This window comes from Lepisma saccharinum, chromosome 11 (genome assembly GCF_977018435.1).
Source record: "Lepisma saccharinum chromosome 11, izLepSacc3.1, whole genome shotgun sequence".
NCBI lineage: Eukaryota > Metazoa > Arthropoda > Insecta > Zygentoma > Lepismatidae > Lepisma > Lepisma saccharinum.
This window is the reverse complement of record NC_139239.1, coordinates 20,962,556-20,979,475: the sequence shown is the minus strand read 5'-3', so window position 1 is coordinate 20,979,475 and position 16,920 is coordinate 20,962,556. Positions and strand designations below refer to the sequence as shown.

Genomic DNA, 16,920 nt, shown 5'->3' with positions numbered 1-16,920 from the left:
TCGCCGGAACACTCAATAACTATTATTTTGATAAAAAACTACACAGTCTATAAATGATCTTGAACTTGACGTGTCAGATACTGTTGCCTTAAAATATTGCCCAATTGTATCTTCTGAAGTAGAGTAAGTTTCAAGGTCGAAAATTTGAGATGAAATGTTGTATTCAAGTGATATGTAATTTTTCTTTCATCTATAAACAGCAGTGTAAAGTAAACAAGAGTGTGTGGGAGATTTCAAAACTAACAACTTTACATTTATTACATGCTATATCGTATGAGATGGAAATTGAACAAATATCTGTTTACATGTATATTTTTTTCCGGTAACTGAAAGGTAACATCTAAAAAGCATAAGGAGAGTTGGGGAAAAGAGATCAATGCTACAATCATGAAGAGATAAAGATATTGATTGGGCCACTGGATGAGAAGAAACTGTGTCCTAAGGGATGCTATTGAAGGAATGGTCAAGAGAAATAAAATTCGGGAAGAAGATACCAAATGTTTGATGACATCAAAACAAATGTGTCTTATGCTGCTACAAAGCGAAGGGCTGAAGATCGAACAGCGTGGAGGTTGCAAGGAAAGACCTCCCCCCTGGGAAGAAAACAATTAATGAATGAAGGTGTTTTTCTAAAGTGCATATTTTAGATATATTTCAGTGCATAACTATCCGGGTCCTAATGCTAACGATTGCGTAATATGAATTTCTAGCTGTACATAAATTTGTATTGTGCTTCATTGGTAGAAAACACCATATAAACTAAACCAGATACTTTCTTTCTCGACAGGTTCTTATTCCCGACAAAGGGCGGTTAATGTCGGGTAATACCACTTCAGGAACTACTAGTCTACCTGTTGATGGCGTAGCAGGCAAGTTCTTTAAATAATTTTCAATCTTGTTGGTATTGTACATAATCTGAAAAAGTATTAATTTGATTTAGTTGCGTGGATGTAATTTGAGGAGGGGTGTCTGCTCTAAATGCATTTTATCTTGAATTTTCAGTTTTTAAACTATCGTCCTACACAGAATTCCAAATAGATCGAAGTAAATTTGATGCAATTTCATGTATATTAGTCTACACTGTGAATTGTGTAACGTTGGTTTCTTTCAGAACTTATTCATCTCTGTACATAATCAGCATTTTATCAATTGACACGCTTTGGGGTCTATGTAAAGTACTTCGTGAAGACAGAAGAGACGTTGTTAGTTAAGCTTAAGATAGACTAATCGGGTGTGGAAATGCAATTTAAAGTGCGAACCCTGGACTCCGTGATTACAAAGCGATTTCGTTACCACTACACCATCGGCCGCGGGAGGGGAGGGGGAGCGGTGTTAGGGAACTTTAACACCGAAGTGACAAGCGACACGGTTCCCTCTAGTGTAAAAGTTTTTTTTTTTTTTAGACCGAAGCGACACTTAAAGCTGCACGTCTCGCTAGGACTCTGCCGTTCTCTCAATGGCGTGCATCGTGTCCTCTTGGCCTGCTGTTCGCGCAAGCACAAGCTTTCTTATAGACTGAAGAAGCCCGTGTCGTTTCAGTTTTGAAAGCTCCTAAGCATTCACTACATGCACGACCAACAGACAGAGTAGCACGCGACTAGCAAGCGACATGTGCAGCTTGTTATGTCACTCCGGTGCGAAAGGTTCTATTTTTTCTGAACGTTCTTTTCTAAGTGACACGTATCACATGTCACGTCGGTCTGAAAGCTGCATTAGCCTTAGAATAGGCAAGCAAGGATAGGATTTGCAATGTCCATTATGTTGTATGCTGTCTCTTTTCGATGGATTTTTTTTTTCTTTTTCGCAGGGCCTTTTTTTGTTACAGAAAAAGAGAGAGAGAGAGAGAGAGTGTGTGTGTGTGTGTGTGTGTGTGTAAATGCGGGGTGGCAGACTAGAGATATGTGGCGGGTAATGTTTTGGTTTTAGACTGGCCGGAATTACACGTCGTATACAATAATTAGTCAGTTGGTTCTTACAGTTTTGTCCCTCTGCTCATTTGCGCGGGACCACTTCGTTCCTCGCGCCGCGGAGCACCAATGTTTCATTTTCCCATACGTTTGAACAGCGGCGAATAAAAATGATGGCAGGGGGAATGGAGAAAATTATAGTACATATGGGCGCCGTATAGTTATGGATCACTTCAGGAAAACCCGCGGATATGAATGCGCCATTTTAAAAAAGTCAAAATGGGCCGCGAGGTTTTCCCGCGCTAATGAAGCAGCCATTTCGCTGCTCTTTGGAACAATGGCCGCGCACGAAGACTCGAGGGGCCGTATTGTTCTTTGGTTATTACTACAGGAGCTTTAACGATGATTTGCGTTTCACAGCGGAGTTAGGTGTGCCATAAATATACGAAGTAGAGGGCATCCAACCACCGGTTTTCCTCGGTTTATTGGCTATTACGGTGCAGCTCTACGGAAGTCCCCGAACAGGTACGCTCCCGGTCTCTTGGTATTTCAACCTGCGGGCTGCGGCAGCGTATATTTGCAGAAATATAGCCAATCTATATTAAACGATATTATGTCGTATGTCCCTCGATTGGCGGAGCTGCGCTTCCTGTTTAAACATCGGCGTCGCTCGTAAAAGGGAACTTTTATGTCCGGCATTTTATTACCTTCACGGTGCGGCGTAAGAATTAACGATATCCACAAAAGGTTCCCGGATTGCAGGTATAGATATTGGTGCACGCGTAAAAGCTTTCCCTGAAGAGGCCCCAAAAAGAGACTGGAGAGAGAGAGATATCAGCATGCCGGCGGAGGTGAAATTGGCGCGACAATTTTTATTGAAATTGGCGGCGATAACAATTCGTCCGGAATTGAGGCTTTGCCCGGCAATGGCTGTGATGAATTTCGGCCATGAACGTGTTATTCTGATAATGTCATATCCTTCGTATAACTACCGTTACCGGTGATATTTTTTCCTTTCATGGTGGCAAGCCTTTTCGTGGGGGGTGGGAGTGATGTGCCTCGCACTTGCTTTCATTTGCGAATGGTTGGGTTTTATCATTTTGATTCTTCATTCGGATTGGAGGATGTGACGCCATGCGATTGTAATGATCGGTGAGCATCATGAGATTTAACATTTTATTATCTAGCCGTTTCCAGTGTGTGTATTGTAAATGTGCACTTTCAAAATCGACTACTTAGCCTGTCACAAACACAAATGATATATTTACTTTCGTTTTGGAAGAGTAAACTATAATTGGCAGACATGTTTTTCGAACAGATTATCTCGGGTTATCGACCAAGTGAGTTCTGGAAAAGCTTTCGAGAGCTAACGTCACGCTCATATTTTTTAACCTTGAAGATGAGAGTGACCTTAGCTCTCGGAAGCTCGGAAACCTGTCAAGAACTCACCTGGTCAATAGCCCGAGAGAATCTCTTCATGATTCGGCGTCAGGAAAGCTCCAAGACTTATCTCAAATGTGTATAACCAATTACGATATTAATTCTTTCATGGTTAGGAAAACTTAAGTCCAAAAACTTGTTTTCACAGATTAAAAAACACGAGGTGAGGTTAGCTTAGGTTAGAGATTTAACATATATCCATATTATCAGCTATGCGAGCCACTTCAATGACCCAGAAAAATCTACAAAATTGGACTTTTAACCCCTCACTCGCAAGGATCGAATTACGTAGGGAAAGTAATCAGGCATTTGTCACGGATATATCGTGTTAAACAAGTTAAGGCATATTCTTCTCAAAGCGTTAAATGACTATATGATAGCTGAAATCCATTTTTATATGTTGTAGAAATTTCGAAATCAGTTGTATTTCACGTTACTGCGTATTCTCAAAGTTTACTATTCTACAGTTTTCTTCACACCATATAGAATACTTTAGGGAGAACCATTTTGCTTTGCTTTTTTCTCACCGAGGCCTCGTTGCCACACTACGACAGCAATTGCATCCAGTTTGTGGTCGACCTGAGTGGCAAGGAGGTGTTATCACAGCGCGTTCGAACCCCTGCCTGGGCGTTGGTGTTCTTTGTGAGAGGACCTTCATTAATTTCATCATATCATCATCACTTGTCCTCATCTTCGCGATTGGGCAAAACTGGCAGAAATGCGAAGTAACCCAAAAATAAACCAAATCAATCAATCAAGTTATCATGTTTGAAGGCAACCATGCGCCACAATATCACTTTTACTACTAAGATGTATTTTTTCCAGTGGAAAACGAACAAAGTGGTTAAGAAGTGTAACCCATACATGGAGTGTAAATAGCCTTAGACAAAATTTGAAGACACCCTTCTTTAATGTAAACGTGTAAAATAGAACATGCAACAGAAAGATGTATGTGTGTGGAAGGTTGTTAAAGCAGGATTTGATAGGGGGTGTATTTTGCAATTGCAGGTGCTCTAATGTGTGTATTGTCCATGATAATGACTCATGCCGAGGAACCGTGTGAAAACTCCACAGAAAAGTCCAAAACAAAGGCAACGGAAGCGTATTCCAAAGCTCATCGGGAAGAGTTTTGGTTTAGGATTCAAGATGTCATTAGGTGAGTACAGATTTTATTCTCTCAGAATTGTGATGCTTTATAAAGTTATTTCAATGCCAAGTACATTTCGCGGTTAAACAATCAGCCTTCAGTGCACACTCAAGGAGAATACAACTGGAATTACCTTTACCAATTATTTATTGGTAATTACTTCTAAGAAAAATGTACATTGACTGCATTTTATTTAGGTGTGGGAAACTTACTCTTTTCATGTTTTTAACTGAGCAGGTAGCATTTCAATACAAAATGGAAGTTGATCTGTCTCCCTGTGGCCGAGTGATTAGCACATCGCGCTGCGACGCCAAGGGTCCCGGGTTCGAATCCCGCTCGAGCTTGGTTGTTTGTGAATGTCCATTCATCAATTTCATCACTCATCCCCATCTTCGCAAATTAGCCAAGACGCACAAAACGCGAAGTAAAATAAACTGAATCAATCAATCAATCAATGAAGTGAAAGCTAAGAATGTTTCTTTCACACAGTGTCGATTCGCACATTTGTGAAAATGCGAACTTCGAAAACACATAATAATGCGCTTTTCTTCTATTTCCGGAAATCGTTATCGTCGAGATGTTCTTGGATTGCAATACCTGTTTTAGAAGCGTTCCCATAATCCCTCCCTCAAGTTTCTACCAGAGCTATTAATTCCATTGAACTTGCAAAATAGAATGCTTGTTTGAAAGATTTTTCACTTCCTACGCGAATTATCGTATAGGCAAAACATTTTCTTATGTTTTGTTTTATACAACATGATGCATATCTTGCTCCGTGCCGTTCTCATGGACACTTACCAGGGAGATGTTGAGCTTTACGGGTTACATACCTACACAGGATAAATTGTTTTCTGCAGCCAAATAAACCACGAGTCCTCCTCCGTAGCCTAGCGGGTTAAGGCGTTCACTCGTCTTGAGATCGTTCGCTGCGGGGCGGCGTAGGTTCGAATCCGGCTCTCGTCGGAATTTATTCGGCCTACGTATAGGACCGGTGGCAACCCACCATCGTGAGGAAATTGGGGAGCTTCGAATGAGTAAGCGTAATCCGGTCCCGGAAACCTACTATAACGGCTGGGGATACGTCGGGCTGACCCCCCGACTATTCCAATACTGGTTGCAGATCTCCATGCTTAGAGGTGAGGAAGGAAAGCGTGGGAGAGAGACTGGCAGACGGTAGGTAAGCCAAGGCCCTTCAGGGCTGTTGCGCAAAGGATTATTATTATTATTATTATTTATAAATAAACCACGTAATCCTAATTTTCTATCGCGTTTTTAGTCCACAAAGTGCTATGATTATTCGAGTAAATACAGTATACGCAAAGCAGTTCTTACATGTATGCTACATTTGTACTATAATAGGGCTTTCCCAATGGCGTACTGATAACGTCGTCACTTTGTAGTCAAGGGGTCCCGGTTTGGAATTGGCGGAGGCACATAGTGGTTGCGATCCCACTTTAAACTGTAGGTCCAGCCATGATTAGCCTATCTGTGCATCAAGTGGACTTAAAACAAAAACTCAAACATTTATACGTACTAATATCAAATTCCTGCAGTGTTTCCTCCATGTTTGTTGCGAGAGATTTTTTTAAAAAAATATTTGAATGATGTAATTAATGCCAAGTTATCCAAAGTATGCAGTGGAATGGGGCACAATATTTGCCATACTGTTTCCTGTTTCGCATTCTAATTATCTTGTTAGATCTTTCTTTCTTGTCCAGTTCGAAACACAGAAATACATTTTTTTAAAGTTTAAGAAATGTAATGCTTTTTTTTAAAGACGGGGATGGGCTTGATGCTGTCTTTATATTGCCTTGAAATTAAATTAAAACTCCTTGAGTCTTTTACATTTCGAATAAATAATAATAAAAAAAGTTTCGCGAGGAGTCGGCGAAATTACTTTCCCTGAAACCTCCCTTCCTTTACTTATCCCAATTCCCCATTTTCAGGAGCTCTGATTCGAGTCCAATTTGCCAGTCGAAAATGTCTCTTGGAAATTAAAAGGAACATCTTTTGCATTTACTCTGCAAATACTTTTTTCGTTTTCCTTCTTTGGTCGTTTTTCCTGTAATTTGTATTATGAAACAACATAAGGCAAAAGCGAGGGGGAGGGGAGGAGAGAGAGAGAAAGAGAGTATTCCATCTCCCTACATCCATATTCGTCGCTCTCTTCTTTCCAAAGTGAACCGGATCCCAGTTTAAATACTCAAAGAGCTTCCTTTTCCTCTCGCAGCCAAATGTTTGCCCAGGAACTATGTTGCTCCGTCTACCCACCCTTGTATCTTTCCCAACCTCCCTGAAATTTTGTGTTTGGCTTAACTTTTTCTCTTTTCCCCCCGCGGAGCAGATACCTTGTAAAACGATCTTTTTTTCCCCTCCCCTTCTTTTCCAATTTCTTTCCGTCTTCCGAAACCACTTCTTGAGTATCTGTGTTTATAAAATTGATTTACTTTGCAGGAGACTCAAAGTTTACAGGGGTTTTGGTACTTAACGGAAACTAACGAGATATACCATACACTCAGTTAGGATTTGATCCAAAATTCGTCTCTTAATTAAAACTTTCTTCATGGCGGGGATTACCCATCGTATTTGAACTAATAAAAGTTGTTCTTCACCCAGTCTCCTCCCTCCTGAACTTAATGTAAAAGTGAAGGATGTACCCTCTTGCCCTGGTACTCTTACAAAGTTGCCACCTTGCATGCTTTGGTACCAACATGAAATTTGATACTAACTCGTTTGCTCCATTTCTATCATGGACGTATTGTGAGGAGATTTGATTTATTTTACTTCGCGTTTCTGCCACATTTGGCTAATCACGATTATGGGAGTGAATGGTAATATTAATAAGATGAAATTGATGAAGGGACAATCTCAAACATACATGGACAGTACACAACATAAGTCTCACATGTGAAATAAAATAAAACAAATTAACCCATCAATCAATCAAGTCAAGTAAATTTGGTTTAGATATATTTTAAAAAATATACCGAAGTGTCTTTGACGCTAGGTCGCGAAGAGGCTTGTGTTGTACCCTGCCTTTGTGTGTTTGCGATTGTCCTTTCATCAATTTCATCTTTTCACCTTCCATCCCCATCTTCGCTATTAGCCAAAAGTGACAGAAATGGGAAGTAAAATAAAACAAATCAATCATGTTTAGGTATCCCCCCCCAAATATACGAGAGTCGCGAACGCTGTCTGTGACACAAAGTCTAGAAGGATCTGTTCTTGCGTCGAATTTTACCAGATCGTCTCCGTCCTGCATCCATACCATCCGGGGTGTAAGGGGTGTCCCCTTCCAAAGACATCCAAATGTCAACCTCCCTCCCACTTAGTACACCCTGGCTTGCATTTTGCAGACTAGTGAGGCTTTGGTGTCTGGACTCAACATCCAGTATAATCCTCTGTGTTGTTCCGATATGTTTGCGAGTGTACCTTTATTCATTCCATCTTATCAATACTCATCCTCGTCTTCGCGATTAGCCACAAGTGGCACAAAAGCGAAGTGAAATAGACTAAATCAATTCCTAACTTGAGTTGCAACGCTGGACTTGAGCAACCTTCTATCCTTACCGTGCCGAGGGACCAGGTAAGATCTGCTAAACGAAAACGGCAGACCAGGGTCGTTCTGCGACGAGGAAGATAGCCACGAAACCGCCAGAAGAACCTGAGGACTTCGTCGTTCTTTCGAGACGCGCAGTTTTCTAGATGGCGGCGGATGACTGGTAGATCAGGGGAGGATGGAGACACCCCATATTTTTCAGGGAGACCCCCTGTTTTCCCTCAAGAGCTCTGTAAACGTTTTAAGGCTTTTGCTGAAAGGATCAACATAGAAGAAACCCCGTACTCCGGCACGATCGTTTTCCGGCGGGAACCTTAGCGGAGGGGAAGGAAAGAAATGCTGTTGATAGAGACACATTTAGAAAGAGAACGGCAGCAATAAATAAATTTCTGTTTCCGTAGCGTCTTCCAGAAGCGTACAAATTAAAAGAAGCTCCTATATAGAGTCGCTTCGTGAGTGGTGGGAGATTTTTGCGCAATAAAACTTCGTGCATGTGGTAGCAGTTGCCATTAAGAGCGGACCGAAAGGAGAGGAGAGTGTTTTAGTGGCGACAACATAGTCTGTCATCGTCTCTTCAGAAAGTAGAGGGAGGATAAATGCACTTCGCTTCTGGAACGTCTTAAGAGTACGTGCTGAATGCAAGATTTTTACCACTTTAGTTTCTCTTGAGGAGGGGGCGGGAGCGCATCCCCAATGGCGCAGTTGTTACGTCGTCGCCTTGTAATCAACGGGTGGCGGGTTCGATACTAGGTGGAGTAGTGGTTCGGATCCTACTTTAAACTGTAGGTCGAGTCCAGATCTGTGCATAGACTATTTCCCCCCTATAGGTTTGGTAGTGTATTCTTCCTCTTCAGGCTAGTCGCAACAGCAAGTTGAAGAAGGCACTTGCAGAGGAAAGGCCACGTCCATGTCCAGACTCGATTCTAGAATCTCTAGTGATGGGATCGTACAACTTGACCAAGATAAGAATGCCCCTATGGGCAACTATAACTAGCTAATTTCGGAAGTAGATAAAAGAGTTACTTTTCCCCAATAGAAGTAACTTTGTCAGCAGTTACTTTCACAGCTACTCTGCGGCACTTAAATTGTGGTGGTGGTGGAAGAGCTAAATTCGAAAACTCTGGAACTGTCTCTCTCTCTGAATGCTTAGGTGAAAGGTTTTTCATGGAATCACCTAAGCCAAGGAAGAGACTTTGTCGCAATGCAACATGGTGTTGAAATAGAAAGAAGTCATTGTGTAATAATGGAAAGTTGTTGTTTTGAGCCAACTTTATGTACAGAGACGCTAATCGGTACTGACCTACACTTTAAAAGTGGGATACGAACCACTATGTGCATCCACCGGGTATCGAACCCTGGACCCCTTGATTACAAGGCGACAACGCTACCACTGCGCCATCGGGAGGCTAATTGATTTGGTGTATAATAATTTGTTTGAATGAAAATTTCCAGCAGAAAGTAACTGTACAAGTAACTTACAGTTACTTTTCAAACACCAATAACTAACTCCGTAACCTTCGAAAGACTGCAAGATGGAAAGAATGGCCTTTTCGATGGAGTAGTCGTAAGGCCGTCTCCTTGTCATCAAGGGATCCCGATAGAGGCACATAGCAGTTCGGACCCCACTAAAGTGTAGGTCCTGTTTCGATTAGCGTATTTGTGCATAAAGTGGACTCGAAGATGAAAACTTTTAACTTTTATTGGTGAAGAACAAAGGAGCGAACGAGACTGCACCTCGTTTCGTCATTAACGGGGGCAGGGAAGAAATGGAAGGTGTCAAAAGTTACATTAATTTCTCTTCCCGTGTTTGGGTTCGCTATAATCCCAGCCACGGGCAAGTCCACATGCGACCGGACAAGCGAAGCGGAAACTGTATGGAATCCACACTGACAAGAGGGGCGCAAGATTCCTAAGTATTATTTTCCATTATCCGAAGCCCGCACACGCCAGCAACGCTGTTTTTTTTAAATCCTTGCCGTCGGCGAGAGCCACAACAGAAGGAATTGTTGCCTAGTTCCCAGCGTGCGCGGTCCTCAGTCTTTTCCCCCAGCACGGTCTGATGCTGCGCGGGTAATCCTATTAAAACTAGAGGATTCTGAAGGGGGAAGTCGCCCCTCCCTTCTTTCCGTTCGGCTTTTGCTATTTTTCAGACGGTCCGAACCGAGGGACCTTTGGAAGGGGGGAGTTCCGGAAATCGGAACCGTATGGCGGGTTTCCGGATCGAAAAAAAATATCAAGGGAAAGAGTCCACCGGACGATACAACAGATCATACGAAATGGTGTTGTTGCGTCCGTTCCCTGAGGTGCTGTAGGAAATTACGCTCATTGTTAGGTGCACAGGATAAAATGTACGACTCCTGCAGGAACTGTGGTTAATTGAGATAAAAATCCTGAGAGAAAACACGGGATGCGTTTCAAACGGTACACTGCGCAAGAAATCAAATCTCGTTGGTTTTAGTGAGAGGGGAAAAAATACATGTGGTCGTGCTTGTACCATTTCCTCCAACATTATGCCCCCTTTTTCTACGTTGCTTTTTCATGTTTTCGATGTGTTTTTTTTTTATGGAAGCCTGGATTATTTGGTCTTCTGGTGCATTTAGAAAGCACCCATTGGACAGCACTTTCGTATTGTAGAAATTTAACGAAAACTGTAGGTCTCATTCTAGTCAGTCTAGTGCTGTTGTTCTACGAACTGGTCTTCACTGTATAGCTAAACTAGCTACAGAAATGGTGACCGTCAATTTACGGTGCCGTAAAGAATGGCAAAGACCGTTTTTATAGTATTAATGGCCATTACATAGTTACTCTAACTACTATATAATTTTAATAACTCAGTTTTTAAAAATATATTTATGTTGCACGCAACTGTAATTTATTATCATTATCTATCTTGATGCATGATAAAATATTAAAATTTTAAAAACCTTTGGAATCCCGTTTTTGTAAATTAACAGGCAGGTTACTAAATTTTAACGGTAGACTATTGTAGATTATACGGTAACTTCTAACCTCTCTCCTTTTGCCAGGGGCGGTTCCGGGTTCGATACAAATTTTCGGTGTTGACCCTGCATCATGAAGAAATTGGAGAGGTACTTGAAAGCCGCGATAGCCGATTCCGGCCTGCATAGCCAGAAAACAGCGACGATGGGACTAGATGTACTAACCACACGATACCCAGAAAAAGGCCCATTTGCATCCTCTGACCCCTAAGGAGCTGTTGCGCCACGTAGTTGAGTTTTAGTGGTACGTAATTTAGACACAAAAGGTCGAGCCTCTGTATGTCTGTAAATTCGAGTCCAATGCTGTTTTATATTCAGATGCCATTGCCGAGAACAAAACGTGGTGTCGCTCATTCCAAAGACCAGATTAGGTTGCCCTAATTCAGGCGATATAATGAAATAAAATGTCCGTTCAAGACTTTTTCTGTCTTCGAGGATAAAATTGACATACCCTACGTAAAAGCTGAGTCTCTTTGGCCTTCAAGTCTTCAGTTACCGGGATGTACTATGTAGATGTGAGGTTGATATTTGGGTGCCTTTAGAAAGGGTTACTGTTTTAGGCGTGACCAATAGTTTTGCTGTGTCAGACATCCTTGGATGTGTGAAAGATAAAGAGAACATAAACGAATAATCTAAAAGGAAGTAATCTTATGGTCACATCCTCCCTATATGGATTCCTAGTATGTTACCGTAAGCATTGAACTGAGCCAGTGTCGTGCCCAAAATCCTTGGGCACTCCACCACATTGAGCTTGTTAATATTTTCTCATTATTGTAATGATCACAATATCTTCTCGAATTTCTGGGGTGTAAGCGGGTGACCCTTTGTGAAGAAACAAAAATGTCAACCTTGCTTCCATAACCTGGACTGCGTTGTTGCAGACTACGGAGCCTCTGACGACTGGACTTGCAGCCAGTTCAATCCTCTGTGGGGCCTGTGTTGTGTGCTGTCCATTTGTGTTTGTCATTTCATCAATTCCATCTTGTCTCCATTCATCCTCATCTTCTTGATTTACCAACAGTGGCAGAAAAGCGAAGAAATAAAACGAAACACATCAATCAATAATCTCGAATTTTTCTCATTAATTGTAATGAGCTCAATCTCATCTCGATTTTACAGAAATTTGTCTTGTTCTCGATACCGACCCTAATGAACATAAATGCAGATGTCGCATGAAGATAAAAAAACTATATCCCCCCATGCAACCGAACTATGACAGTGTACCTTCTGCGTGCCTCCATGTGACCTGAAGGTTACGTTTGTGCATTAGTTGCTTGGATACAAAGCGCCCTGCGTGATATCCAACACCGTCAAGTTACGTGCGGCGAATCTGACCTCTGAACTTACCCAGAGACCAGGGTTGGTCGACATAGGTCCGTCCCTGCTCGTTACTTGGGGAAAATCGGGTCGCACGCTCGATTTGATTTCCTTGGCAAGGCTTGCCTTGCGTGCTGTTCAAATATTTTTTCCAGGATAATTATGTGTTGGTGTGTTTTGACAAACGTGCGCCATTGTCGTCAAACAGCATTACATATTGTTTTATGACGTAGTAGTCATCAGTTTTGAATTATTGAGGGGTATGATGTGTACGGTGCCGTACACAAGTATGAAATCATCCGAATTTCGACTCGCATTTTTATCAGGGATTATCCATAATTTTCCGCCTGGGGGTGTAAGGCCAATTTTATGGAGTTTAAAAGTAAATTATACACAATAAATAAATTGGAGTTTTGTCAGAAATTGTAAGAGGTGTTGAGTAGTGTGTAGATAAATCACTGATCTTTATCCACTGCTGGCCTTTAAGACTCGTCTGGAGCTTTAGACGACGCCAGGGCAGCTATTTTCGAATTTTCCTTTCCTTTCAAATAACCGCTTTGATATTCAAATATCTGAAAAATTACATGATTAGAATTCCCTCTAGACCATTCATGTCAATCTTCGTCTTGCCTGGATATTCTCAATAGTTTCGTGGCTACGTAAGCCTATTAAACTATTGGTAATATCTAGACAACAGCGAAAGCAAACCAGGCGAGGTTTGACTTGAATCCACTAGGAGGAATTCTAATCATATGTAATTTTTCAGATTTTCGAATATCATAGTGGTTTTTTGAAAGGGGAGGAAAATTCGAAAACAGCTGTCCTGGTGTCGGCCAAAGGTCCAGTCGGTCATTTTTTACCGCTTTCGAGAGATGTAATGGCGTGCACAACACGGGGGGGGGTGAATGTAGAATAACCCCCCCCTTTTAGTCTCTGCTTTTTTTAATTTAATTTTTTTATTATTATTAATGCCAGAATTTAGAACTGGCTGAAAGAAGCCTTTCTTGAGTGTATCACGCGCAGTTCGTGGATTTTTCTTGATGCAGTTTTTTTTATTTTTTTAATAAATTTCAGAAAACTGGTTTTGCTTTATGAAACCGCTTTTAGATTTTCTGTTTTTAAAACTGTTTTTAAACTCGTTTTTCCGATTTATGTGACAACCGGAAATGTTAACAATGTCGACAGCAATAGTGGAAACTCGATAAGTAATCAGATGTACTTAATATACACATGCAGTCTGTTTTACTCTTCTGTTACGTTAACAGTGTTCTGCACGTTTCCATAGACAAGAAGCATACTACATACATTTCTATATTTTTACCGTCGTGTGAAATGCAATCGTTATTTCTACGGACGAGAGGTGTAGTTTCAATTTATACCCAAGCAATAGTGTCGCAGCATCCTCGCACTGCTCTGTGGTCGTTCTCGACTGAGTCACGTGACAGTTTCTCCCCCTCCAGGCAACGGTCATCCTCTGCTGTAATTTCCTAATGGACCAGCCGGGCGCCGCTATTATGAATTTGATTATCTAACAGACCTCGAATGGGGGGAGAAACGCAGTATCCACTGTATACTTTGGAAAGGAGGGTAGGAGATACGCGCGCGTGTGTGTGACGACAGTGGTGATTGGTCGTGTTCCTCGCGTGCGAGACGCAGGTGGTAAAAATGGTATTAAAAAGTCCTTGTTTGGGTCTTTACATTTAATTGCGTAAGTCCTCCCGTAGACAGGTTTCATTGCTGAGATTTAAGCAGGGAAGACAAAGTTTTTTCCTGTTGTTTCAGCAGTAAAGTACATTTTATTTCAAGTATGAACCATTACAACAGTACATAATATCTTACAAGAAAATAGTACAGTTGTACATAATCCTCTCTCCACTTATTTTCGAGTTCATAACTACACAAATACACCCAAAAGTCAACTTCTACTTCAAAATATATTGGTGGATTTAATGATACGGAAGGTGTAAATATTTAATTCAGAAGCCTTGTGGCCACATGACGAGCTGTGTTGATCCGCGTGAGAGAAATTTTGCTCTAGATCTAGTTAAATCCTTAGATGTTATGCAACCTGGTGTACCTGAAGTGTAATTTGGGTTGCCTACATGTAACGGTTTGAAAGAAAATGTTTTTCTTCTACTGAAATTGAAGATTCGGAAGAGCAGATGATGTGCATGAGTTTCAATCCTTTTTTCTTCTGTGAGGCAAAATGGCTTGCTTCCCCAGTAAAACTGGTTGGTACTGCCTGAGTTTCACTTATCGCCCAAGACTCTAGCAACCTAGACGTCTGACGTCAGCACGGAATGAGTTCCTCGTTACGTTAAGCTTGTTCGGTTTAGTTCTCTTAGCATAAATAAATACACTGCAAATGTATTATTTATGCTAAGTGAACGAAACCTAACAATGAAAGCATTCGGCTGTCAGAACACGAAGGTTATAACTAGTATACTAGTTTCTTGTGCGATAAGTGAGGCACCGTCCGGTGCTATGGCAACGGTAAACTTAAAAAATCCGGTGGGTAGCTTGTTTCATTTTGATGCAAATGCCTTGTGTAAATTGAGTATCGATTCGCTTTTATGTGAGAATTGGGTTAAAATATTAGTTTGGTTTTAGATTCGTGCATCATTACTATCCGTGACAAAAATATTAAGCCCTCGGTTTACGCGCTTGTAAAATTGTACTCCATGGAAGGAAAATAGTCAAATATAGCTCATTGGAAAGCTTCAACTATCTACTTTTTAATAAGCGTTATCTGAAAATTTTTCTTAACTTTGTTTTCTTGCTACGTATAATGAAAAATTCACTGAAAAGTGTAGTTTTCCTTCCAATTTTCACGAACGGGGAACTAACAGCACACAGTTCATAATCGACTCTACATATAATCTTGAGATTTTGTGTACTCGAAGTTTGATTATTTTTGCACCTCTGTAGAAAAAATCAAATGCATATTTTTACTAGATACTTCAAAAATTGTCATTTTAGGGAAACGTGCAAACTTGAAATGCATAGTTACAAATTCAATGAAATTGCAAAAAACTGTTGATATAACTCATTTGTTCAAATTCCAGATGTTTGGCGTGTATACATCAAATATGGTTCCAGCTATTAATTATTCTTTCGCATTCCTAATATGGTAAACGGGTGCATGACGTATGGCGGATTGCGGCCAATCTCAGACTCCGCGGGCATCAGGCGACTTCCACATCGTTGCCGTTTCGCTGAACTTCGCTGCGAGAATCGCGCAAGTGCGTTCCATCGAGCCGATCCAAAGTATTGTCGCAGAATAAAATAATAAATGAAATATTTCTCATATTGCAAATGGAGTACTGCTGTACTGCAGGTTTTTTCCCCATTTTTTCTAGCTTTTATCTTCATATGAACATCGTCTCCTTCGGTACCCGGCGAAGGTACATAGTGGTTCGGATCCCACTTTATACTGTAAGTACAGTTCCTATTAGCCTACCGGTGCATAAAGTGGACTTAAAGAGAACATCATTTTCCCAGTATTATTTTGTGTCGCACATTTAAACAAATATATTGAGTAAAACTATGTTCGATGAGGACGATTTGAATGAAGTCGATGAGAGATCCAGTCTTCTCTGTATACAATAATAACGCACCTGTTGTGTACAGTGATTTCATAAGAAAGGGAAACAGAGAGAGGTGCATAGCGATAGCAACGCATAGAAATTATATTTAAAATATTGCGCATTTGAAGCCTTCATGCCAACTAATATTTTAATAAAATATACTGCTGGACAAAAAAGAACCGGACACTTGCATTTTTTGTGATAACGCATAAATTCTGATTCGAAGGCTAACTAAATGTTGCAGAAATTATTGGAAATAAAAAAACCTGAATATATTCAACAGAAAGCAAATTAAAATTTATTGTTAATAAGTTAAATTAGAACATAAACGAAAGTTACAGAAAACTACAAAAAAAATTAGAAAAAAAAATCTTAGCAATATTTTGTTTTAATATTGTTAAGTGCTACTGGTGGGGTATATAAGCTGTCTAGTAGCGGGTGTTACCTCCCCTGCCATCAATTACAACTTGTAACCTCCGTGGCATACTTCGAATAAGGTTGGCAATCACTTATTGGTCCAATTGCTCCCATTCTTCTTGAATAGCAAGTCTTAGCTCTTCAATTGTTCCTGGAACTATTGCACGGTTTCTGATATGTCGTTTCAGTTGATCCCAGACATGCTCTGTCAGATTTAGGTCCAGACTTTGTGGTGGCCATTCTCATCGCGTAATCCCAACTTTGTCCAGGTACTCCGTGACAATATTTGCAATGTTAGGACGCGCATTGTCATGCATAAAAACAAAATCTGGGCCTATGAATGGTGCATATGGTACTATATGATCTGCAAAACATTCTGTAATATATCTGCGAGCTGTCATTGCCCCATTCTCTACAAGAACCAACTCTGTACGTCCTTGTAAAAAAATACCTCCCCAGACCATTACACCACCGCCTCGAAAGGGTGTTATTTCAACGAAACAACATTGTGCATAACGCTCACTAGGTCTTCTGTACACTTGTTCAC

The 16,920-nt window shown here is 40.9% G+C and overlaps 1 protein-coding gene across 4 annotated transcripts in view; it reads left to right on the top strand.

Moving 5' to 3' along the window:
- The window catches only part of ssp3 (SCAPER domain-containing protein short spindle 3), a 212,984-nt gene that overhangs the window by 108,601 nt on the left and 87,463 nt on the right, over positions 1-16,920 (top strand). For all 4 annotated transcript variants that reach the window (XM_083130793.1, XM_083130792.1, XM_083130790.1 and 1 more), the window contains 2 exons: positions 788-869; positions 4,356-4,503. In XM_083130793.1, the coding sequence (XP_082986919.1) occupies positions 788-869; positions 4,356-4,503 (230 nt within the window). The remainder of the gene's footprint in view (positions 1-787; positions 870-4,355; positions 4,504-16,920) is intronic.